Consider the following 26877-nt stretch of genomic DNA (forward strand, 5'->3'; position numbering starts at 1 on the left):
AAAGTGGCGGCAGGGCCCCGGCGGTAGGGCTTTAAAGTCCCGGCACCGCATCCGCCATAGAGTGGGTCCCACGGTGGCAGGGCTTTAAAGTGGCGGCAGGGCCCCGGCGGCAGGACTTTAAAGTCCCAGCGCCGCGTCCGCCATAGAGCGGGACCAGGACTCGCTCTATGGTGGACGCGGCGGCGGGGCTTTGGTGGGGCTTTCGCGCTTGCCTCACCGGCCATGAAGCTCACCGCACGTCACTGGTAATGGGCAAGTTGGGGAAAGGATGAGAGTGGCTAGGAGAATGGGTATGAAAAAGTTCCCCAAGACCCAATTGACAAGTAGTAGTTTGAAACTAAGAATTAAATTTATGCTTATGATGTAAAATTCTGCAAAAATCAGCGTTTGTGGTTAATTACTTCCCATTTTCACATCTAAAAATATACTAGTACAGTTGCAATAATAGGGAAGCTGGCTGGCTCTGCAACTTTGTAGTTTTGTGTCTAGAGTTTGAACCAAGTTTATGGCCTTTTAGGCTTCATCCATGTGAGTAAAGTTTACTTTTTGAGTAAAGTAAGAATTATATGGGGGGGGGGGAATCGGAATTTTAGAGATACTTATAGGACATGGCCAAAAAAAGGTTGGGAACCACTGGACTACACAAACTAATAGGACAAATTAACGGAGAGGCTAAAGTTTTTAAGAGCCTCTGGCAAGTGACAGCTTTGGGTTCAGGTGTCAGCACTGGTGTCCTTCAGACAACCATCCCCGCTGCGGATTTCCTAAGGCAGCCCTTACTCCTGCCAGTACAAGACCGGGCTGCTGTTTGTCCGCGCCTTCCATGTTGTGCGAAGGTGTGACAAGCAGGGATTTCGGGGCTTTCGGCCTCGCCCTTCCAAAGGGCCCTTGAGCAAGTGCAGAGTTCCCCAAAGGCGCCACAGCCCAGACTTTTTTCCTACCTCGGATGTCCACCCCCCTTCCCTCTTTCGCCTGAACCGAAATGGCGAACACCGGGGCAGGTAAGGCTGCCAAGACAGGAGCGGATCCCAGAGCCCACCGCGCCCAAGACCTGCCAAGCCGCACCTCCACCTCTTCCCGCGGCTGGCGCGGCTTCCTCACCCTTCGCGGGCCCGCCTCTGCCCCTCCCGGCAGATGGCCGCGAGGGGGAGGCGCCTGGACACCAAAGGCCGCCGCGGCCTCTCCGGGGCCGCTCCCAAGACGGCGGGCACGGGCACGAGGAAGGCCGGGCGCTTCCCGCACCGGGCCCGGAGCGGTCGGGGGTGGAGCCGGAGCGACAGCCGAGACGAGACCCTGGGATATTCCCCGGCGGAGAGGAGGCGGGACCGGGCTGCCCCGGCCTCCCGTAACGTTATGACTGTGCTCCCGCCCCTCTGCGGGGCAACCGGCCGGGTGTTTTGCAGGCCCGGCCTGGCGGGGAGGAGTCCTCGAGGTCGCGTTGCTGAGCTTCCGAGCCGCCGGAAGGCCGCGAAGTGCCTCTGGCGAGAGAAAGAGGAGGAGGAGGAAAAGAAGGAGGGAGAAGGCAGGAAGGAACCCAGCTTTGCTTTGAACTTATGGAAGGTGAGAGACCGTCTCCGGGACTCGTCGGAGCTCAAGCTCCGAGTCGAGGGCTCCAAACCCGCTGGGAAAAGTCGTCCCCGCCCCGGGAAAAACGGCTCCGCTTTGGCTTGAAAGCGTCCCCCGTCCCCCACCCCGGTTTTTCTTTGGCCCCTAAAAGCTGCTTTTTTACGGTTTTCCAGCCGAGTCTCCGACCGTATGGAGATACCGAGCGGCTTCTCTTCCTTCTCTTCCCCTGCCCTGTTTCTCATTTCATGCCTTCAGATTGCACGTTTTGGTTCCCTGCCCCGATTTCTGCCTTGGAGTTTTAGATTAAAGATTTGCCTTGGAGAGGGAACTTCTACGCTGCTGGAAGTTGTAGCTCAGCGCGATCCAACGGTGACAGAGTCCCCCCCGCATAAATATAAATACATATTTTAACGAAACTTACTCCTGTAGGCAGCCTGTTGGAAAGGAAGAAATCTTTTCGTTTGCTTTGGAATAAGGTTCCCGGGATTAGTTTGTGAACCTACTGTGTATTTATTTGTCTCACAGACGACCTGGGAAATAAATTACATTTTTTTAAAAAATTCTTGGAACATGCATCCAGGTACAGATTAAAATATTGGTTCCCTTTATGTTGCACTATGCATGACAAAGGACTACACTCCTTACTACAGAACTCAGGTGTAGTCCACGAAAGGAACCAGGATGTATGCTGAGCCATCCAGGGGAATTCCCCGCTTGAAATTCAGGGGAAAGCAAGTTCATTGTGTTTCTTGGCAGCTCAACAACCTTTCACAAGAAATCTGCACATCTGACACTTGGAAAAACACTTGGAAAGGCTAGCATTCACTTAGGATCAGTCATCCATATGTCGATTACATTGGTATGGTTTTTTGATATATTCTAAAAGGGTTGGACAGTTTTAAAGATTGTTTCTGGGATTATTTCTGTATTTTTAGTCTTTTTGTGTGTTTTTTTTAATTGTACAATGTTATGAGCATGTGGCTGTGTATAAATAAATAGTATTAATTTGGGAAACACAGGTTTAAATCTCTTCTCGCCTTAGGAGGTTCACTCTATTAGTAAACCAAAGACTATTGATAAATATAAATTATAAGGCAGGTTATTTTTCATCTCTTTTTCATTTCTTAGTTTGTAGTCTTTTTACAAGGTCTCTTCTAATTTTTCCCCCTCTATTTTTGTTTTGGGTTCTTTTTTTTCTTTAAGTTTAAATTGTGTAAGTTAAGAAAGTTAAATGAAAATAGTAAATTAAAAAAGAGAGCAATTCACTGGTTAGGTCTGTAGCTATAGCAGTCACCCATCTACCTCATAGAATTGTTGTGAATTTAAGAGGAAGGCATTCACATATATTATGTACAGTAATGGATCTTTAACTTTATATTGTGGGGTGAACTAGCCCATGATGTACCTAAAGGTATGCAGTATATATGATAATTTTGATAATATGTAATCGTTATAGACATTCTTGTGCCAAAATGCAAATAGAAAATAATTTCAGCAAGTAATTTGCTCAAGGTCATCCTGTGGATTTATAACTAAGGAAGAATTTGGATCTTGATAGTTTTTTTTTAAGGTTAATTCATGCAACATGCTGCCCACTATTATACCATGGCTTTGATCCTGTGAAAGTTAAAAAAATATTAACAAAGTGTGTTATAACCATTACCTGGTTTGATTGGTTTTGGTTTAGTGTGTTGAATAAACTCAGGCAAAGTGAATGCTTTATAAACTTTTGCTTTTGTCTTAGTGAAGCATGTGAAGCTGGGCAAAAATTAGTGCTTTTCCAACACATTGGAAACAAATTATGACTCAAATATGATTTATTATTCCCCCTTCCAGGAGACATTAATCCCACTGATGTCCAAATAGCAAAGTGGAATAGATAGTGGAGATTGTTTAGAGCAGGGGTGTCAAACTCGGTTCCACCACAAAACCGCGCCCGACTAAACCGCGCCTGACTAAACCGCGTCACTGACATCATCAACAGGGCGACAACAGCGCGGAGACAGAAGCACTCTGTAAACCCTAAACCTAAAATTAACACCTAAACCTAAACCTAACCCCCCTAAACCTAACCCTTAACCTAACCCTTAACCTAACCCTAAACCTAATCCTAACCCTTAACCTAACCCTAACCCTTAACCTAACCCTAAACCTAACCCTAACCCTAAACCTAACCCTTACCTTAAGTTGAATCGGCTTGCTTTCAAAGCGCTATTTAAAGCGCCCTTCTTTCTCCGCGCTGGCTGTTGTCGCCCTGTTGATGACGTCAGCGACGCGGTTTAATCGGGCGCGGCTTAGTCGAGCGCGGTTTTGACGGGTCACGTCAAACTCGATTTCATTGAGGCCCACATCAGGATTGTGTTTGACCTCAGTGGGAGGCGAGGTGTTGGCCATGATGGGTGTGGCCAGCTCAACGTCACTCATGTTTGGGCAACTGTGGTGGCCTGGGCAGGGCTGGGGGGGAATTCCCTTTTGCTAGTAGTTTGTTTTGCTAGCACTCTGCCAGTGAAAATGGAGCTCGGGGGCCCCCAGCTCCATTTTCAGCTATGACAGTCTCCTGGAGCCCTTTGCTGGCAAAAAGAGCCACTGCATACGGCCCTCTGAAGCTCCATTTTTGCTGGCTGAGGCACTGTGGGCTAGTCCTTTGCTGTTTCCAGGGTAGCCTCACAGGTCAGATCTAAGCACCTTGCGGGACAGATCTGAGCCCTGGGCCTTGAGTTTGACACCCCTAGTTTAGAGCTTTGATTTCAAAACACAAATGTCACATAAACAGGCAGTCCTCAACTTACTTTGCTTCTGACAAGCAAAGTCAATGAAGAAAGTCAGACTTCCTTAACTTAATGTGATTCACTTAACTTCAGTGATTTGCTTAACAACTGTAGCAAAAAAGGTCATATAATGGAGCACAACTCACTTAGCAACTGAGCTACCTTGCTTAACAGTGGAAAATGGTAGTGTAAGTTGGGTACCTATACAATATTTTATTAATATCTGAATAATACCGTAGATAAAATCAATCGTAGGAAGGTTTTTCATATTCTTCCATTCAGTCATGTCCAATTCTTGAAGACTGACTGGAGAAGTCCCTGCAGTTTTCTTGGCAAGGTTTTTCAAACATGGTTTGCCATTGCCTCCTTCCTATAGGTAAAGAAAGGCCAAAGGTCACCAGCTAGCTTTATACCTAAGGTGATACTAGAACTCATGATTTCCCAGTTTGATGCCTTTAGCCCAAGCCTGTCAAACTGGCGGCCGGATGCGTCATACGCAGGCCATGCCCACCCTGGCTCCACAAAGGCAAAAAATGTCACGATGCGTCACCATAGGTCACGTGACGAGATGGAGTTTGACACCTGTGCCTTAACCAGTGCACCAAGCTGGCTCTATTAGCATATTGACAAAAATTCTAATAAAATACTAATTATATTTTCTGCAAAAAGTTCTTACAATTTTCAGTTGGTAATATCTTCCAAAATTCTCTGCATGTACTGTAGCTATTTAAAAATAAATATCTACAGTTTATTTAAAAAGTTTTCTCTTGATTTATTTGTGTGCCTAAAATGTTTGGGATAGTTTTTAATAAACTAAAAATAGCTGCTTTTCACTATGCATTTGAAATTTATTGACTTCATGATTATTGTTGTCAATTATCAGTAATTCTAAAAATTACTCATTAAGTTTTATTATGTTTTTATGCATCATCTGTTTTGTCTCTGTAAGTGGAATTCATAGATTTTAGTTGTTAAATTAGTAAGTAGAGTGGTGCAGTGGCCTGGTGGTGAGAACACTTGCCTCCCACTAGGAAGGTTGAGAGTTCAATCCTATATAGCGGCAGATGTTTCTTTCTCTCTTTCTTTTCTCTGTTGAGAACTACATGTGGCATTAGGACGGGCATCCTTTAAATGCTCAGCTGCATCCATCACCACGACTCTTCCCCGAATTAAGCGATTACAGGGTTGTAAAAAGGGAGAATTTTTTTTTAGTTGTTTAATTAGCAAGTATTATGCACCCTTATTGTTTTATTTCTTGCTGTACATTAAAAATAGTCAACTGGGGTTTTCTTCCTTTATTATTTACTTTGAAATCTTGTAGTTCATTGTTGCTGTAAGTGGTCAATTTTAATGTTAAAAACATTTCTAATAAATTCAAATAGAAACCAGAGACAAAATGCTCTTTCAAAAAATCAGTTCATTTAAACAGCCAACGTACTAGTTACCATATTTTTTGGAGTATAAGATGCACCGGAGTATAAGATGCACCAAGGTTTTGAAGAGGCAAATTAAAAAAAAAAGTTGTTGCACTCCGCAGACCTCCCCAAAATGGCCCATTTTTCACGAACACGGGCCCGTTTTTGTTTTTTTTAAAAAAAGAGGCATGAATAGCCTTTAGGAGGCTTGCAGAGTGCTCCTGGGGGGTGCCCCCCCCCAAAAAAATGAGCAAAAAACTGCCCGTTTTTTGTCAAAAAATTGCCTGCATAGCCTGTAGAAGGCTTATAGAGTGCTCCTGAGGGCTGGGGGGGGGGGCAAAATTGAGCAAAAAAACAGCCCATTTTTCACTCATTTCTGCCCTCCCCAGCCCCCAGGAGCTCTCTGAAAGCCTCCTACATGGTCTGCATGGCCATTTTGCAAAGGGGACAAGATTTCAGGAGCCAAAAAAATGCTGTATTCAGTGTATAAGATGCACCCAGATTTTCAGCCTCTTTTTTTTCAGGTGCTTCATCAGCCGCGACCCCAGAGAAGGGGTGGGGGTGTGGCCATTGTTATTCGAGAGTCTCTAGTACCTCGTAGGATCCCTGCTCCGGAGCTTGTCGGGTCCATGACAGCCATGGGCTTGACCCAAGTAATTCGGGTCCCAACTCACTTGGCAGGTCACATGCTCGACCTCATATTTCTCTCGGAGCAGTGGAGTTGTGATCTTGGTCTGAGGGGTAGCGAGATCTTACCCCTGTCATGGTCGGACCACTACCTACTGAGGCTTGACTTTCGGAGACCAAACCTCCACTGTAGGGAGGAGGAACCGATTAGGTGGTTCCACCCCAGGCGACTTATGGACCCTTTGGGCTTTCAGACGGAGCTTGGAGTTATTCCTGATACCCTCGTCCGCAGTCCAGCGGAGACTCTGGTTGCTGCCTGGAACTCAGCAGCGACAGAGGCTCTTAACCGGATTGCGCCTTTACGGCCGATCTGAGGCAGTGGATCCAGGAGGGCCCCTTGGTTTACTGAGGAACTCCGGGAGATGAAGCGCCGAAAGAGACGCCTAGAACAACGATGGAGATCCAGTAAGTCCGAGTCAGACCGAGCACTTCTAACATCCAGCATCAGAGCTTACATCCGGGCAATTAGGACGACAAAAAGAACATACATTGCCTCTCTGATTGCTTCCGCTGAGTCGCGCCCAGCCGCCTTGTTCAGGATAACCCGTTCCCTCCTAAATAGGAGGGATACGAGCGATCCTTTGCAAGGCAGAGCTGAGGACTACGTCCAATTTCTCGCGGATAAAGTTGCTCGGCTTCGGGCGGACCTGGACTCCAATTCCGCAGAACCAGCTGAGGCACCAGGGGATAATCTGGTAGGACATCTCTGGATTGATTTTCAAGCTGTTACCCCTGAGGACGTGGACAAGGCCATTGGAGCTGTAAGTGCCTCCACATGTATACTGGACCCGTGCCCCTCCTGACTGGTTGCTAACAGCAGGGAGGTGACACGGGGCTGGATCCAGGCGGTTGTTGCCGCCTCTCTTCGGGAGGGGATCTTTCCCCCCGCACTAAAGGCTGCGGTGGTGAGACCCCTCCTGAAGAAGCCATCTTTGGATCCAGCCGTTCTAAACAACTATTGTCCAGTCTCCAACCTCCCCTTTGTGGGGAAGGTTGTTGAGAAGGTGGTAGCCTTTCAGCTCCAGCAGTCCTTGGAGGAAACCGATTATCTAGATCCCTTCCAGTCGGGATTTAGGCCTGGCTACAGCACGGAAACCGCTTTGGTCGCATTGATCGATGATCTCTGGAGAGCCAGGGATGGAGGTCATGCCTCCGTCCTAGTGCTCCTTGACCTCTCGGCGGCTTTCGATACCATCGACCATGGTATCCTTCTGCGACGACTGCGGGAGGTGGGGGTGGGAGGCACTGTTCTACGGTGGTTCTCCTCTTACCTCTTGGACAGGTCGCAGTCGGTGTTGGTCGGAGGGCAGAGATCGACCCCTAGGCCCCTAACGTGTGGGGTACCGCAGGGTTCGGTCCTGTCCCCCCTCCTATTTAATATCTACATGAAACCGCTGGGTGAGATCATTCGACGTCACGGGATAAAATACCACCAGTATGCGGACGATACGCAGCTGTATCTGTCCGCCCCGTGCCAACTCAATGAAGCGATTGACGTGATGTGCCAGGGCCTCGAGGCTGTTAGGGACTGGATGGGGGTTAACAAGCTTGTACTCAACCCAGATAAGACCGAGTGGCTGCTGTGCTTCCCTCCTACTAATTGGCCAAGTGTTCCATCTCTCAGGCTGGGGGGGTCAAACAGTACGCCCCTCAGACAGGGTCCGCAACTTGGGAGTCCTCCTGGACCCACAGCTGACTTTTGAACACCACTTGTCAGCTGTGACCAGTTGCGTCCCTACCTGAACCGGGAGGCTCTCACAACAGTCACTCGCGCCCTTGTGACCTCCAGACTGGACTACTGCAACGTGCTCTACATGGGGCAGCCCTTGAAGAGTATTCGGCGACTTCAGCTTGTCCAGAATGCAGTCGCGCGAGTGATTGTGGGTGCACCTCGGTTCACCCACGTAACACCTATCCTCCGCGAGCTGCACTGGCTGCCTATTGGTCTCCGGATACGCTTCAAGGCGCTAGTCGTCACTTATAAAGCCCTTCATGGTATTGGACCTGGGTACCTGAGAGACCGCCTACTGCCAATTACCTCCACTAGACCAATTAGATCCCACAGACTAGGCCTCCTCTGAATTCCATCTGCCGCCCAGTGTCGACTGGCGACTACCCGGAGGAGAGCCTTCTCTGTGGCTGCTCCGACCCTCTGGAACGAACTCCCCGTGGAGATTCGTACCCTCACCACCCTCCAGGCCTTCCGCATAGCCCTTAAGACCTGGCTGTTCCAACAGGCCTGGGGCTAAAGATTCGCTGGTAGCTCGAATGGTATGATTGTTGTGCTTTTTAACCATGTATTGTTCGTGGTGTTGTTAAACTGTCTGTATCCCCCCTTCCCTTGAGTTGTGAGCCGCCCTGAGTTCCCTTAGGGAAAAGGGTGGCATACAAATGAAATAAAACTCAAACTCAAACTCAAACTCAAAAAGATCCGTCTTATACTCCGAAAAATACGGTAGATGATTTGTTGTAATCAAAACAGATAACAGAGAATCTATCTAGTAGATTGATTTAGAACAGGGCTCTCCAACCCTGGCAACTTTAAGACTTGTGGACTTCAACTCCCAGAATTCCTCAACGAGCAAAGCTGTCTGTGGAACTCTCGGAGTTGAAGTCCACAAGTCTTAAAGTTGCCAAGGTTGGAGACCCCTGATTTCTAGACTGTTTGTGCTCTCTGACCGGGCTTGACATGTGTAAGCTACTAAATTTGCCTGAACATCATTTTTACTGTTAAGTATTTACAGACGAGCTGTTACATGTTTAAGTAGCAATACATAGTTTGCGGAAGTATGATGTTAGACTAGACAACAATATCATTCTTTCATATGTAAGAAGCTCATCTAATATCACATATAATTGTAAGGTTGTTCACTCAGAATAGCAAGTTGGGCTGGCTGAAGTTCAGCCCATTGTTGTACAGAAGTGGTGTCAAACTCGATTTCATTGAGGGCCGCATTAGGGTTGTGTTTGACCTTGGGGGCCAGGGTGGGCATGTCCAGCTTGACGTCACTCATGTCGGGGGGCATCTGTGATGGTCCGAGCACTCTGCTAGCAAAAATGGGCTCCCGAGCTCCATTTTCAGCAGTGACAGACTCCTGCCACCCTCTGCCAGGGGAAATGGACCGCAGGGGGCTACGCCCCCCCCCCCGAGCTCCATTTTCCCTGGTAGAGGGAAGCAGGAAGTCATTGCAGCCAAAAATGGAGCCTGGGAGGGCCACGCACAGCCTTCCTGAGCTCCATTTTTGCTAGCAGAGGCACCACAGGCCAGTTCTTTGCTGTTTCTAGGGAAGCCCCATGGGCCAGGGCTAAGCATCCCGTGTGCCAGATCTGACCCCCGGGCCTTGAGTTTGACACCCCTGTTGTACAGCAACATTAATCTCTGAAATAGTATCCTGTTCCATCTTTTCTATGTTTACCTTCTTTGCCTTGTGTCTCTGATTTTTAGCATTGTTTACAATATGCTTTTTAAGTTACTATGGATAAAATAGGCGTAAATCTTCTCTTTAAAGCAAAAGTGGGAATGTGATTTCTCCTATCTTCAACCCATTTATCCATGGGATAATGAAACCGATTCATAATACAGTTATAGAAAGCAGTCCAAAGAACATTTTCTGGGCTACATTGGTACAATCGGAGCTCGCTTCCTCATAGTATTATAGCAGTTGCATCTTCCAGGAAGCTTAGTGTGCTACTGATTTTTCCCTGTTGTTTCTGCATGCTTGTGCAAAGACAGGTTCTACTCCCACTGGGGCTACCAGAAAAGTGAAGCAGCTGTGCATGCTCACAAAGACTACTTATGTGAGATAAAGCCTTCAAAACCCTTGCCTCCAGTCTTTCAGAGATGCTACTTTAGACTTGGAGAAGAAGCGGTTTGTTTGCAACAGTGTGCTTTGGGAGTCATACTTCGCATAGGTAGCGGTTCTCAAGGGTTGTTTTTTTTTAAAAAAAAAACTTTTAATCTTTTTATTTCCTATAAAATTGCCTTCTTGTTGTGGTTGCCAAATTGAATGATTTAATTCCTGTATCATCATCTTCACATTTAGCAGAGTTTTATCAAATGCCTAATTTCCTCCTGGCCTGCTTTTATGTTCAGCATGGCTCCAAAGCGGGTGCCTTGGTTAAGAGCCCGGGCAGCATGGCCATCAAAGGCATCGAGGAAGCCACTAAGTAGGTAGAAGAATGATGCCAGTGAAGGGGAGATTGGCATATAATAAAAACCAATACAAGCAAAGATTATACGAGCATAACCATCAGATAAGCGGTTGGCCTATTTGGTGGTGTTTTCCCAAAGTTATATTGTCTATGACCATGGTTCTCAACCTTTTCCTCACCACCGTCTCCTTTTAAATACCTTTTGTGGCCACAGTCTGTGGCCACAGTCCTCCAAGACGTAACTCAAGATTTAAATCTAACATTTCTTCAAGCTTTCACTGACACCCCCCCCCCCGTAACACCATTGTGAACCCCAGGGGTCCACGGACTACAGGTTGAGAACCACTGAAGTTCAGCATAATAGAATTTCAGAGAATGAATTATCGGTATGGAACCACTGTAGTATCCTAGGTGAAACCTGCTCTGCTTGATGTGGAAGGAATAAGGATTCCCATTGCTGACAGTGAAAAGTTCTCCAGGTGCATCATCAATATGTAAATATAGCATAGTAATGCTGGTGAAAGGGGAAATGTTGTACAGGTAGTCCTCAACTTACAAAGATTCATTTGGTGACCGAAGTTACAATGACATTGAAAAAGGTGACCTTGTGACTGTTTTTCACACTTTCAACCATTGCAGCATCCACATGTCTTGTGATCAAAATTCAGATGCTTGATCCCTGACTCGTATTTATGATGGTTGCAGTGTTCCGGGGCATGTGATTACTTTTGGTAACCTTTTGACAATGTCACTGGGGAAGCCACATTCACTTAACAACCATGTTTCCAATTTAACAGTTGCGCAACGGTGGCAAGAAAAGGCATAAATGGGGTAAAACTCCTTTAGCAACAACTTTTTGGCTCAATTGTTGTCATCAGTCGAGGATTACCTGAATCTTCTTTACAATAAGTGAGTGATTCACTGGATTGAGTCAGGAGGGATGACTGACAGTTTTGTTGTTTATCAGGATTCTTTAAATGCACAATCAATTTTATATTTCTTTTAGCTTTTGAGAAGTCATACATGCACAAAAATAATAATTGAACATTTTTCATTGCATATCTTTGCATTGAATACTTTTTTTCATAGACAAGGATATATATTAGATTTATAAGAGCCTGTGGCCTAATGGCTAAGAAGTTTGCCTAGGATGTAATATAGCCCAGGTTCAAATCCCAGTAAGGGTATGGCTAGCTGATTAGAACTAAATAGCCTGAAATAGATCTATACTAGTCTCCCTTTATTTATTTATCAGCACAAATAAAAAAACATATATATATATATATATATATATGTATGTATGTATGTATGTATGTATGTATGTATGTATGTATGTTGTATTTGCGCTGATAAATAAATAAAGGGAGACTAGTATAGATCTATTTCAAGCTATTTAGCTCTCATCAGCTAGCCATACCCTTACTGGGAATCGAACCTGTGCTGTATTGCATCTTAGGCAGATGTGTTAACCACTAAGCCACAGAGTTCGACTCCTTATCAGCCAAGCCAGGGTGAAAGATATCTATTTAGAGTTACAACCCCCGGTATGCCCAAATATTTGTGTGTGTGTGTGTATGTGTGTGTGTGTGTGTATGTATGTACATATATATATATATATATATATATATATATATATATATATATATATATATATATATATATATATATATATATATATATATATAATTTGTAGGAAATACAAGTTGCATCAAAATGGCAGATTCAAAGAGGGAAAAAAAACACTTTAGAGATACCCCTCTAATTTTTGTGTATAATTTCATTCTGTTGTAAAATATGTGGTTTATATCTTTTTATGTATGAGGAAAAAGAACAACTGCCAGAGAAAATCTGCAAGAATTTATTGTTAATTTTTTGTATGAAGGTAATATCAGAATATATTTTGTGAACCTGCATAAATTGACTGAGCTTTTGTACGTGAGAATATTTTCTTTAATAGAAATTGGTAACACTGCAAAAAACTAATCAATAGTCATTTATTGTAATTTCTCATTCATAGCTATTTTAGCTATAGCAACTATTATAACTTGTTTCACATGCTTTATTTAAGGCTTTACTTAAATCTGAATCATTTCCATTGATTTAAAAAATTGATAATGTGTATGTTGTGTATATACATGCACAAATACATACACAAAATTTTCAGGTGTACCTCAACAGCTATTTGAAGTTTTAACACTGACCTCTCTATCTATACCAGAAAGATATGCTAGGAACTCAGAATAAATGCTTGATTTGAAAAATGAGCAAGTGTTCATTCACTGGAAAGGATTTAACTAATCCCAAACAAACCTCAGAGGAAGTCAGCAAATAAAGAAATTAGTTATGGTAAACTAAATTTTAAAATGCAGCTTTCGGAACAGTCTTAGAAATTAATTAATTTAAATTATTTCCCATTTTGGTTTCTGTTTAGCTTCTGAACAGTGCATATTGTTAGTAATTACAATGAGTAACACATATTGCCTTGAACTAAACATTGATGCCATAGCCTAGTCCAAATTATTATGTTTGAAGTCATGCAGAAATGTATTAGAAACCAAAAGGTGTATTTTTATTTGGCTGTCTTTGTAGACATGTAAAAGTAATAAATAAGATTAGTTGACATTTAAGGCTGCAATTTGTTTCATGCTTGCTTAGAATGTAGTCCAGATATTAGCAAAAAGGATAGAGTTTGGCTGTAAACCTTATCTTATAAATAAGAGCTAGTAAACTAGTCACTAAAGTGATCGTTGCTGTATGTATTGAATATGTGTACATAGATTTTACCTAGCCTGAGGACATAAAATAAAATATTAATTCATGAAGAGTTCATTACATATCCTAGGAATTTTGAAACATCAAATTGTAGATCTTAACATTTTCGTAGCGCGTCACATCAAATCATACATGGGTTTGAGCCATTTTAATGCAAGCATTAGACATCAGTTGGGGGGGGTCACTATTGAGCTTTAAGTCACCTTGAGTATAGAATTTCATGTGTAAAACTGCAGAGTTAAATTATATTTCATTTTGTTTCATGTAAATTATTAAAACTAGGCACATGATAATTTAGACATTTAAGTTTTGATTTGGTTGAATACAGTTTTATAGATTTAGTAGATTAAAGAGTTAATGCATAGCAATTCTAGAGTAGCAATGGTAGCCTTATTTCTATTACTCAGTTTTTTGCATATGGGATCAAGGTTCTGGGTTCTAGGCCTTCATTAGGCCTCATTTGCAAAAAAATATTGTAACCAAGAGAAGATGCCTCCTTACAAGAAGAGCTATCTCTTTCTCTGAAGTGTTTTCTCAGAGATGCTAGTAAACAAAAACAAATTATTTAAAGATTTGCATTATTAATTTGCTTACCCTTTATAAATTTAAGTTCAATGCATATAAAGAAGAAGAGTGTTTTTCACTTTCCTTCTCAGAGGATTATCATAAGGGTTAAGTTGCAATTTGGCCTCAGGGTTTGTTGATGAAAACTGAAGTAATAGAAAATCCAGTTCCCTGCATTGAACCAAAAAGGCAGTGGGCAGTGGGCTGTCTCCTTAGAGGCAGTGTGTTTTAATCATTGAGAGCAGCATAATATTGAATTAGATTTGAATGTCAATTTTGCAGTGCCAGTAACTCGTTTTGTTTATTGTGAAATAATTACAATCTGTAATTCAGTGGCTGCTGCTTTTCTAGGAATGTATTTTTCTTCCTTTTAAAAAAAAACTGTTTAATTCTGCTTGCATCTTTGTACAGTTCTAATATCTAATTCTTAAGACAATTATGCAGCTGCATAACTTAATCTCAGGGAAGGTTTACTTGATAAATATCACGAGGCTTTCAGCTATTTTTGTCCACGGAAATGTTCGTTTTGTTGCATGCCTGAACGATAATCAGACCAATATCGTCAATAAGAATTAATTTTGAATTTGATGCCATTGTGCCTAGATTCAATATTTTACATTAGCTGTTAAACATAAACTTTGAAATAGATGATCTCAAATTTATTATTTATTTAATTTATTTGTCAAACAAGTACAAGATAAAAAGTCTAGGCATGAACATAAACATGAACAAAGGAAGTAAATACAGGTAAATGAGGACAGTAAGACAGGACGGTAGACAAGCTGGTGCACTTATGCATGCCCCCTTTATGGACCTCTTAAGAATGGAGTGAGGTCCACGCTAGACAGTTTCTTATAAAATAGATCACAAACTGAAGATGTAGATATGTGATATTAATATTGCGGATCTGCGAAAGCATAGAGATACTGATACCGGTAGTCCATGATTGACAATAGTTCATTTAGTGACCATTCAAGATTACAAAAAGTAACTTATGACCATTTTTCACACCTATGACCATTGCAACATCCCTGTGGTCACGTGCTCAAATTCAGACACTTAGCAACTGACTCGTATTTATGACAGTTACATGTCCCGGGATCACATGATCATCTTTTGTCACCTTTTTATGCAAGCCAAATCATTATGCTTCATAATTGTAAATGAATTATGCTGTAGGAAGATAATACTCGTTTTATACCATCCAAAGGAGCAAATGTTGTTGTTATATTGCTATTTCAATGAATTCAAATATTAAGTATCCTACTATGTTTCTAGTGTAACTAATTCGATCAGCATGAATTTTGAATGAATCAAGCTTTTCTTGATTTTTTTTTTAAGTAACTGGTATTATGGAAGAATGTTTGACAGGTAACCACAGCATGCTGAGCTTCTTCAATAATTTGATCTTGATACTGAGTATTGAGAATAATGTAAAAAAGAGCTGAAGACAATGCTTGTTCCAAAAATATTGCTTATACCTTAACTTTGTCATTATTTATTTCTGTTTTCAAGGTTGCCTCATTTCTTTCTAGACTTCATGGAAATTTAAAAAAAAACATTTCACATTTTTCAGTGCCAGAGTCACAGGCTTTAAGATACTATCAGATGTTTAATATGTGCATATAACTCCATATTAATAACATTGACTTTGTCAGGGCATTTATTTGTTTGCATTTTGTTAATAAATTGCTGTCTAAATAGGCCAATTTGTAATGTGGGAATTCAAACAATTTACGGATGTGTTCCACTGGAAATCTTATCAGAGAATTAATTAAAGCAATTACTGTGGAGGTATTTTGCATTGTCTGGTTTTGGAGCATTGCATTTAATTGAGCAATCACCGTCCAGATAATGCTGCAAATGTTCAAGAAAAGAAGAAATTCTGTTGGTTCTGGGGCAGCTTTTACTGCTACTTATAAAGCATTATCAGTGCATGGGTTTCCTGGTATATCTTTTTTATTCATAAGGAAAATGCTTTCTCCTTTGGTTGATTGATAAAAACATGCAGTGGAATTGTTGTTCCACATCCCCAGATAACAATTTTTCCTCTAAATTATTTGCATATTTCTAAGTAGTTCCTTAAACTCTTCATTCAACAATTTCCCAGCAACGTTTACTCTTTTGCATGAACAATATTTTGGCACTGTGCCAATTAGTCACAGTCTCAATCATACAAAAATAGATTGAGATATTAAAAATAGTGCTTTGCATTAATGTTGGTATAATTTCCCCTTTTTTTAATTAAAATGTTATCTGTATATTGACTTGAAGGAGTTTCTTTCTGTGTCTTTTACTGGCATATTATGTGAATATGTAGATGGAGCATTGCTATCAGACGTATGAAAAGGTATCCAAATGATACCTTAGGCCACCATCCACCTATGTAATAAAAATTAATTGAATTGTGCATATTGCATTGAAGAAAATTGACATTAAGACGAATATCTGCCTGTTTTATTTATCTCTATTAAATTATAATGAAACCCAAGAATTAATAAGCTTCTTGAGAAATCTCTTAAGAAAAAGACTGGAGAAGGTACGAGGGAAAAAGTATATCAATGAGGAGGACAATCCTCCATGATTGAACATGCTCCTTTTGACATTTTCAAGAGGAACAAATATACTTTATTTGGCAATCAGGTCTTATGTTTATATATGCATTATTTGCATTTTGCTTTTACACACAAGTCATGCCTGTTTTATCCCCGAGTACTAGGGTTAGGGTTAGGGTTAGTCTGCCAACACAGTTCTAGGCTACATTAACAGAAGGATAGAATCAAGATCACATGAAGTGTGTTAATATTACTTTATTAACAATTGGTAATGCCACACTTGGAATACTGCATCCGGTTTTAGTCACCACAATGTAAAAAAGATGTGGAGACTCTAGAAAGAGTACAGAGAAGAGCAACAAAGATGATTAGGAGACTGGAGGCTAAAACATAAAAACGGTTGCTGGAATTGAGGTGTCTAGTTTAATGAAAAGAAGGACTAGGAGTGACATGATAGCAGTGTTCTGATATATAAGGGGTTGCCACAAAGAAGAGGGAGTCAAACTATTCTCCAAATCACCCGCGAGCAGGACAAGAAGCAATGGGTGGAAACTAATCAAGGAGAGAAGCAACTTAGAACTAAAAAGAAATTTCCTGATTTCTTGATTTCCATTATCTGAATGGTATAGGGTTTCCTGCCTGAGCAGGGGGTTGGACTAGAAGACCTCCAAGATCCCTTCCAATGCTGCTATTCTATTCTATTCTATTCTACTATATAGGAAAATATTCCCAAATGGGTTCCATTTATGGTATTCTTGCCATAGTTAGATTTTAGTCAGAAGAAAATATGCTTTATGACTAGAAATTTGTTTTCCAAATCTTCAAAACTGTTGGAATGTGCTCTGTTCTCATTGATTTTTGTACTTGAACTTCTAAATAGAATGTTGTGACCCGCCTTCATATTAGCATGCAGAATGATTTAATTAGAAATTATATTTGTTTATTTTTATGAAACATTTAAAAAAAATTTAACTAAACCTTAGCATTAAAATTGTTTTTAAAAAATAATAATTGATTTTTATTCATCTTGTTCACTTCTAGTTCCTATAACCAAAATGCTTTTGGTTAAAGGTGTCTGACAGTTGTGAGTAATTTTAACAGATTATCTGACATTGAATAAACAATCTTAAGGCTGAGATTCAGAATTACAGTATATGGAACCTAATATGGTAGTGAAGAAACATCACTAAAACAAGAAATATCATTAAAACATAGAGAAGAGAAGTAATCAGCAAGAGGTTCTATTTAATAGATTGAGTAGCATTTTCAAGTACTATATTACTTGGGATTTAGTTATAACCATTGATTTTTTCTTTAAAAAAACCTAAGTCAAATATTAGTATTCAGTAATGAACTCTTAGATTTTTCTGGTTTTGGCAGGAAAATCTGGTCTCTCAAGGCAAAAGCCCTAAAATTGTAGAAATTATATTCTCAGGCCACATTTCCATGACCTGAAGCAACTGTTTAAATGTCATCACTGTGTTATAACTATAGCAGTGGATAATAGTTAGACTGCTTAAGTTCCTGGATCTGAAAACTTTAATGGAGAACTAAAGTGTACTTTTTATTTCTGATCAATGTAATGTCAGTGCTCATTGTCATCAGTGTCACAAGAAATGTACATTGCTTTCTGTCCATATATTTTATTGTCTTTTTTTACTTACTGAATGGAGTCTAGAATATTAGTTTAACATTCAAAACAAATGCTTTACAGATGCATGAATGATATTTTTTTAAAAAATAACCTTGACCAATTCCAGTAACTTTCACAATGTCTTAACTTTTTCTATCATTAATTTAGAATACTTCAGAGAGTGGTATAAAAGCAAACCTACTTAATATACTAAATAAATAAATATTAGAATTATGTGAACAAGAAATAGCAAACTGGATTTTGATCTAATGCTTTTTAGAGACTTAAACAAATAAGTTAGCTCCTTTTGTTTAAAGAAGGCAAATAAGCATTTCCAAATGCTGTTTTAAAAGAAAGACACTTACCTATTTTGCATGACATTAACATTATCAGATGTAAGATTTATACTGAGGTGGATACTGACACGGCACAGTTTATTCTGTACCTTATGGACAAAGTTGTAGCTGAAGGCCACTGCTTGATCAGGAGTTAAAGACTGTGACTTTGTCCGCCTTTTATTAGTAAATCAATTTTAACACTTTTTGTAGGAGCAGACCTTAATGCCAGTGAAGCATATCTTGTCTTCTTGAGGTTAAGCTTCTGTACTATACTCTTCCTTAGGGCTGCCACTTATTGGCAGGTGACAGCTGCTTCAACAACACAATGCAACTCTTGCAGGTTCTGTATTGGGTGACAAAAAGATTTCTGAGTACAGTTCCCAGGGTGATGTTAACCAATAAAGTTCCAGGTAGGTTGTTGCTGAGTTATCTGTCAGATCTCTCCTTCAACCATCTTGGGTGACTTCAGATTCTGTCCTCCCAAGAGAATGAAGGGTGGGAAATCAAGGAAATGCCTTCTCAGTTTCCACTCCCACATTATGAAATGAATTGTTTTAAGAAACCAGGAGGGTACCAACTCACATCTGCATTGTGAAACAGCTTGGTTTCAAAGGGTGGCAATTATTTTGCAGGCGCAATCTGAATTTAGTGTTTTAGCGTTTACGTTTTAAATAGTATGATCATTAGTTTTATTAGGATTGTAGAAATCATTTGGATTTGGGGTTTCTATGCTGTTTTAGCATTTGTGGATATGTGCTTGCGGTTATGCAAATATGCTGTTTACAATACAGATCAAGAAATGTTTGTGTTAGATGAAGATTACAAGCATATTACCCATCCCTACCAAAATAAGCAGTTCTGGAGTTATCTGAAAAGTGCTTCTACATCATCATGTAGATTCTGCCAGGTACAATTTGCAGCGCCCTAAAACAGATTTTGATCCTCCATTTCACCGATAGATAATTTTAACATGCTTAACATTATCCAATAGTCGTAACTGTGGCAGTCTAAATATCGCAGCAGGGACTGATTAGCTTTTTCAGATCTCTGCCTTTATTCACTGTTTGCAAAGCAGCTTAATCCAGTGCTGGAGATCAGGCGTCCTGCTGTGTTTTGAGGTAGTTTCCATTCTTTCTTTGTGTTTACAGTAGCAGAAATTGGGAGGTGATGTCTCCTGTTTTTGAACCCTTAAAATATCAGTGAAAGCCTGAAAGTAAAATATTTTAAATATATTTTGGGATGGTTGATTTCTATCCATGTCCATTTGCTTAATGCCATTCTCAAAAGAATTAGATGCAGTGGTGCATCATCATTTGTTGTTATAATCATACGTCAGCAAAAGCATTATGGGTTCCAGTTATGGATGTTTCGAAAAACTAATGTTCCAATTCATAACTCTTCATGTTCTCTGGTACATTGTTACGCTTACTACACTGATTTTATCTGCTAGCAGAAAGAGGCAAATGGTTATTTCTGTAGAAGGTCAGTTTTCAGAATAGTAGAGAAATTTTAGTTATTGCATTTGATTTTTTTCCCCAATCCAGTAAGATAAGTTTTCATATTAAACTTATGGGGTTCTTCTGAATTTGGGCTACCGGATTGACTATAGTTAAGATTAAATGCCATGCTTTGAATTTTGTTAAGATTGAAAAACAGGCTCTCATTAAAGCAATAAATAGTGAAATGGTGGCCAATAGTTTCATGGAAACATATATTTCTTTCAAAAATGTTCATTTATAAGAAGATATTATCATGACTCTTTCCATTCTTCAGACCATGGCTGACTTCTGTTTCCTTTCAGATGGTATTAGAAACTTCTGAATAAACATATTTCTCCCCCCCCCCCAAAAAAAAGTCAACCGACACTGTCTCGTTTTATTCTACCTAAACGTATTTGTAGAGGTTGTGGTACATGGACAGAAACGATGATTTAAAAACAAAAAACTATTCCAACACATTAACAAAGGTAACAAATGGCCGTTTGGCAAATTGTGTTGATGCCTTTCTATACTTTTTTTAATTGCCCCTGTTTGATTTTCCACTTTAAACCTGGAAGAGAATGCAGGTAAAAAGCACACCGCCTCTCCAGCACCATTTCTCTTCACTAGAAGTGAATGTTATTTGTGACAAGGCTATGTGGTTTTTTTGTTTGTTTGGGGGTGAGGGTTGGTTTGGTTTTGAAGACTCCTTGCAACTTTTACCACTCAGAAATAATTCCTTTTCTTTGTTTTATGAATTAGAAACAATGAGGAAAAGCTGAAGTCTGTTTAGGCCAGGTGTTTTTTGTTGGCAGGCTGTTCTCTAATGACTCCGGCTCTCATACAGCAGCTGCCTGCTAGTCTCTTTTGTATGGGCCATTGTTGTAGCACACCCCTTATTATTACACATGCTGCCAGGGGCAGACCTAAGAATGACATCAGCTTGCTTCTCTTAGAAATCTCCAAACCTGACGTAGGGTGGAGAGTTTGCCCTTGCATCTGCCTGGCCAACTAATTGTGAGCCTTCCCTGCACTGTGATTGGTGGTTCTTCTGCTCAGTAATAGGTTAAGCAAAAACCTATTCCATCTGGCCAACCATTCATTGTTCTGTGTGCCTGCCTGGAAGTTTGAAGCTGAAGTTGTATTAAAGAGTACTTTTGGAACTGCTGCAAAAAGGTGCTTGTTATATTTGTGCTGGCCAGAAGGTAAGCATTTGTCTTTAGGCAAGAGATGAAACTTGATTTAGCAATTTACTCTTTTGCAGTTTGAATTTAAAGTGCAATATCAGCGGAAAAGAAACTTTCTACAAACGATAACTTCAAACAATATTTTGAAAAGTCTTATTTAAATCTTGCACATTTATCTAAAGAAATGTTATAGAAATGGATAATAGTGCAAATCTCACAACAGCTGGTGTAATGTTGAATAGCATTTAGCAGCCTGAGATTAAATAGCTAACAAACCTGGGTCATTTGTTTGGTAGACAAACAAATGACCCAAGGGAAAGATGTCAGATCAGTGTTTTAAGGGATGAATTCAAGTTAGCATGATTTCCGAATCTGTTATAAAGGACACAATCCAATTCCACTAAAGTCAAAGGATAGTTTGACATTAATGTTCTGAGAGTGCTGAATAGCTTGTGTTATGTTAACTCTGGGAGTTTTGATTTGCTTTCTATAATTTGTGCTCAAGTATCAAGATGGGAATAGGGAAAAGAAGGGTTCAGTTGGAAAGAAATGGAGGCACTGAATGGGTTAAAAAGAGGTTTGCATTTCTACCACATGCCCTATTGTGTGAGCATATGCATAAGTCTATTGAAAGTTTTCAGAAGATGGGCAGGCCACCAGTTGCTGATCTCCCGCGGTTCCAGTAGACATCTGTTGCCCCAGAGCATTAACCAATCTGTTCAAGTGGACATCTTTCCTTTGTTAGCATGAGGACTGTTGTCTGCAGTATTCTCTGAAATACATGAGTAATTAAATCCTTAAAAAGTCCTCTAGGAGATGCATGTTACATATTGTATTCATTATTTTGATTTGTAACTCACAGGGTTTCAATATTTACGTTCCTTGTCTTATATTCTAATTGTAACCTTATTGAAAATTCAGATCTCTTGGCCATGTAACATCTCTTTCAAGATATGTTCATGATAGTCTTGCTATTGAAAACAGTTGCAAAATTTAGCTTACAATCCAAATGCTGTAAAATGCTGACAATCGTATTAGTGATTTTTTTTTATTTGGCCTCAAGGCAGAAATTTTCATAAAAGATATGATCTATGTGTATTGGATAAAAATAATAAGCGGAACTCATGTAAATTCTTGTTTGGATTTCATCATACTTTAGTAAGACCCCTTTCCATACATTATTTAAAACATTAAGTATGATTTTTACATTGCGAAATACAAGTAGCTGCATTTATTTGTTACTTAAAGAAAATTGATGTGCCTCTAGTTTATTTGTACTATGCAACGCACCAGATGTTATCTCCAAAGTCTTCTACATTTAACTGCAACTCTAAACATTTCATAGGAACCAATAAGCACAATTATTAAAGTGCTAAAGAAGAACCAAGAAGACTGAAGTTCAAGTGCATTCCGACTATGGAAGCTCACTTGGTGACTGTGGGACAGTCAATCTTTTTCAACCCTATCTATACCATAATGGGATTGTTTCCGGGTGGGTGAAGTAGAGGAAGCTGTACTGAGTTGAAATGCTGGTGTGGTGGGACATAACTTTAAACAGAAATGAAGTCATTGTTGCCACTTTCCATGAAGTGATAAAATCTATAGATTTGAAATATGGGAGTGTTTCTGGGATGTTATAGAGGATCTAAAGAAAAATTGTCTTAAGGATGCAGCCTTCTGTGCATTTACTCTTTAGTAAATCTCACTGAATTGATGGAACTTTTTACAAGTAACCACATGGGGTTTGTGGTGTTTTTAACTAAAAAATAATTACATTAGTCGTTTTGTCCTTTTCCTTGTTTTTATTTTTTTATTTTTAGGTATCCTTTGTAGTGGATTTCTACATAATGCTTGTGAATAGAATGTAAGCATTTTTGCAAGAAAAGTTCTCTTGGCAGATACCATCTACTGCGGCTTAGTTTATATTCAGTGTGCACGTATTCAACTCTTAACACTGGAATTTCTTCTCATATTTTGTTAGAAGTGGCCAATTTTGTAAATTCGATTTATTTATAGTTTTCATATGTTATATAATACTCTTTAGCTAAAATAATTTTGAAAGTAAGTGGGCTTTTTAAAATTTCAGCTCTAAATTAGACAAGAAATTGCATTCTGATTATGTCTATGTTGTATGACAGTGTGTAAGTGGAGCCCAGTCTTACCAAAATCCAGTTGAAATTGATGGCTGTTGCTTCAAGAAAATAAATATTTCAGTACAAGACAGTACCCTGGCATAATGCATGCAGTTGGAGAGCGGTCCATTACCTCGACGTATTAACTATTAACTACTGCAATACAGGAGCCAATCTGAACTTTTTAGTTCAGTTTAAAAGTGTTGCCTGTTAAATAATTTCCTTCAATCAGAGCAGCTTGCAGGGTTTATGGAACAATGATGTCGGAGCTTCCAGATTCATTTGGCAGCTGCATTGTTCTCCAAGGATATACCAGACGCACTTAAGTCCCCTTCTTTTTTTATAGGCTTTGTTCATACCAAATTATTCCTGCACTCTGCTAGCATTCATGATAGCTTGTTAAAGGAGTGCATCCTAGCAACGGAAAGCTAGTTGCTAAGCAACATAGTTTTCCATCTCTTTTTCTTTTTCTAAGGTACATTTTAGTGGTAGTTTTATGAAGGCCGCCAAAGTGTTGGTTTAAACTGTATTCTTTTATACTGTTATCAGGGGCAATGGACTTTGAGTGAATTGCAGCAGTTAGAAAATCAACATGTTGTTTAGTTTTACTTTCTGAATGAACCATGTATTTGGCCTGTAGCATTGTTTGGATGAACCAAAAGGTTATGTTAATAAACTTAAGCCTTTTTCTGTCTTAATTGTCAATACTGATATTGTTGTAGTCTTGCATCCTTGAAATAAAATGGAAAGAAAGCAAGCAGACTTTCTGAAAAGAGACTAAAATGATCTATGCAATCCAGTTAAGTTTTATAATAATAAACATCAAGGAAAAATCTAATTACAAATAACATTAGAAATTAATTTTTAACAGCTGGGCAAAGAAAAGGAAAAATATTGGAGAAAAATAGATCAGTGAGAATAAATTATGAACTTTTGACCATCTTTACTGATAATTTACACAATCAATTTACTGTATTCAAATATACTGTTGTATACTGAACAATTCAGTTTAAATTTCTAACATTACACATGATACCTGTATTTCCAGACTGAACAGTTTAAGCTGCAAAATTAAAACTTTTGCTGTTACTCTGAGGCTTTGGAAAAACCATGTATCCAAAAGTATATTACAAGTAATTTAGGATTAATTTTAAAATGTTTTTTGAGAGAGGGGACAAAAATCATTTCTTTTGTCCCTTGGTCCCAATCCACAGATTTAGGCTTCTGAGGATGCCCTATACCAAACAGATGGCTGTTGTCATTAGATGTGATAATGTTGGACACTTGTTGAGGGGAAAAGGAGTGCCTGAAATAGATCTTTCTATTTTCACTCCCAATCCAGTAATCTGTATTGTTTTCAGTTTCCTCCATCCTTTAATGCTAAATATAACCATTTCCCCTATGTACAGTATTGTTTTATGTATATGGAAACTAATTTAGAAACATTGTATTGGAGGGGCTTCCTTTATGCTTGCTGCTACTTATAGATTAGAGCAGGGGTGTCAAACTCAAGGCCCAGGGGTTGAATCCGGCCCGCAAGGTACTTTAATCTGGCCCGCGGGGCTACCCTGGAAACAGTGAAGGACTGGCCCGCGGTGCTTCTGCCAGCAAAAATGGAGCTTGCGGCCCTCCGAAGCTCTGTTTTTGCTGGCAGAGCACTTGGGCCACCACAGGTGCCCCTGACATGAGTGAAATCGAGCTGGCCACGCCCACCTGACCCCCAAGGTTAAACACAACCCTTATGTAGCATTCAATGAAATCAAGCTTGACACCCCTGGATTAGAGGAAATGTTTCTATTTTTTTTTTATTTCTGATTTTGTAGACATTCAGTCTCATAAATTGCTCTATACTTTGAATACATATTCATTTCAGAAGCTTCTCAAAGTCATATTTGCATGCAGGGCATGCCAGGCATTTCATAATGAGGTGATCAAAAGAAAATTTGGATCCAATATTAGAAAGAAACAAAATAAATGAATATTGCAGAGTACATTTTAAAAATCAGTTTTAACTTTATTCTTTCTTTTTTAGGACTATCGGATACTTTGTACACAGAAAAACCAACAAAGTGGAGTCAACCACATGCAGCAGCAGCTTCATGGGCTTGAAGGATCACTTGAAGCATGACCTTGGGCACCTCTATGAGGATACATCAGTGACTCAAATAAGTGCAATAGCACCTTGGTCAATGATAGAAAAACCAACTATGGATAAAATTAATTCTAGAAAGGAGGATCCTAAGAAAGAACTGTCTGAAGAAACCGGAACCTTTAGTTGGGATTCTGAGAAAAATATAAATTCTGTTAATGAATTGGGAAAAGCAACTAAAATTAGAACAGAACCATGCTCCTTATCTAAGGATCACAGACAGACGTATCCATCTTTAGAACCACATATACTAAAGCGCAATGAAATTTTACAAGACATTAAGTTAGAGGAAGTTCAGATAGGAAGTAAAGAAATGAAAAAGCCTCCTGATATGGTGAAAGAATATCAAACCAAACTTGACTTTGCACTTAAGTTAGGTTACTCAGAAGAGCAAGTCCAACTTGTGCTGAATAAACTTGGTACTGATGCTTTAATCAATGATATATTGGGGGAATTGGTCAAACTTGGAAATAAAACCGAGGCAGATCAGAGTGTAAGTTCTATTAACACAAGTGTAATGCGAGAAGCATCTTCTGTTGACTCTCAGAGATCTGACTCTCCCCTTCAGGAGGATGTGCTTGTGGATGGTGACAACCTGAGACCAATAGTTATTGATGGCAGCAATGTGGCAATGAGGTACGTTGCAATACAGTTGTTTTTACGTATTATTTTATTGCGTGCACACAATTGTATTTATGGACCACTGAAACAGGTTTCTACCATATTGGCTTCTACCAGTAAGCCGATATTTACTTGGATAAAAGGTATCATCATTTGAAGACTTCTTTTGAAAATTCAGCATTCCAAGAGCAATACTATTGCATAGTATTGCATATTGTGAATTCTTCAGCAACTCTGATACAGAGTGTTAAGGATGCACAAATCTCCATAGCAGCAGCCACTAGACAGGTATTTTCTTGTGGGAGAAAATGGGAGGCTATGCAGCATCCTTAACCCTCAACCACAAATGCTTCCAAAGTTGCAGTTTGTTTTTTTACACCCACATTAAAGTATTTTAATGTGCTTTTTGAAACTAAGTAATCCTATATTAAATATTCTGACCAATTTATTTTACTGACGTAGGGAAGTGCAAGTTAATTTATATATTGGGGGAAATGATTGTGTACAGAAAATACAGGTTTATATTTCATAGCATTGCCATTTTAACCTATAGTCCATTGGTCCGTTTCAGACATTATGAAAAATTTAAATCATTGTTCAAAACAAACCCTATTTGAGTTTTGTTTTTAAAAAACAATAACACTTTTTTTCCTATACAACTCAGGGTGTCAAACATCTCAGTCTTCCTTCCTCCTCCTGTTTTTCCTACTACGCCACTCCTGTGAAGTGAGTTGGGTTGAAACAATATGGCTGCTCCAAGTCACCCAGCTGGTTTTTCATACCTAAATCGGGACTAGAACTTACAGTCTACTGATTTCTGGGCCAACACCTTAAAACCATCATTGCTTTTTTATATGCAC

General features: G+C 39.7%; 1 protein-coding gene across 1 annotated transcript in view; it reads left to right on the plus strand.

Moving 5' to 3' along the window:
• The first annotated feature begins 1105 nt into the window (after window positions 1–1105).
• The window catches only part of ZC3H12C (zinc finger CCCH-type containing 12C), a 49527-nt gene continuing 23755 nt past the window's right edge, over window positions 1106–26877 (plus strand). Inside the window, exons 1-2 of the mRNA XM_032219866.1 lie at window positions 1106–1560; window positions 25280–26032. Coding sequence (XP_032075757.1) covers window positions 25347–26032 — 686 coding nt within the window. The 5' untranslated portion in view covers window positions 1106–1560; window positions 25280–25346. The remainder of the gene's footprint in view (window positions 1561–25279; window positions 26033–26877) is intronic.

This window comes from Thamnophis elegans, chromosome 6 (assembly GCF_009769535.1).
Source record: "Thamnophis elegans isolate rThaEle1 chromosome 6, rThaEle1.pri, whole genome shotgun sequence".
NCBI lineage: Eukaryota > Metazoa > Chordata > Lepidosauria > Squamata > Colubridae > Thamnophis > Thamnophis elegans.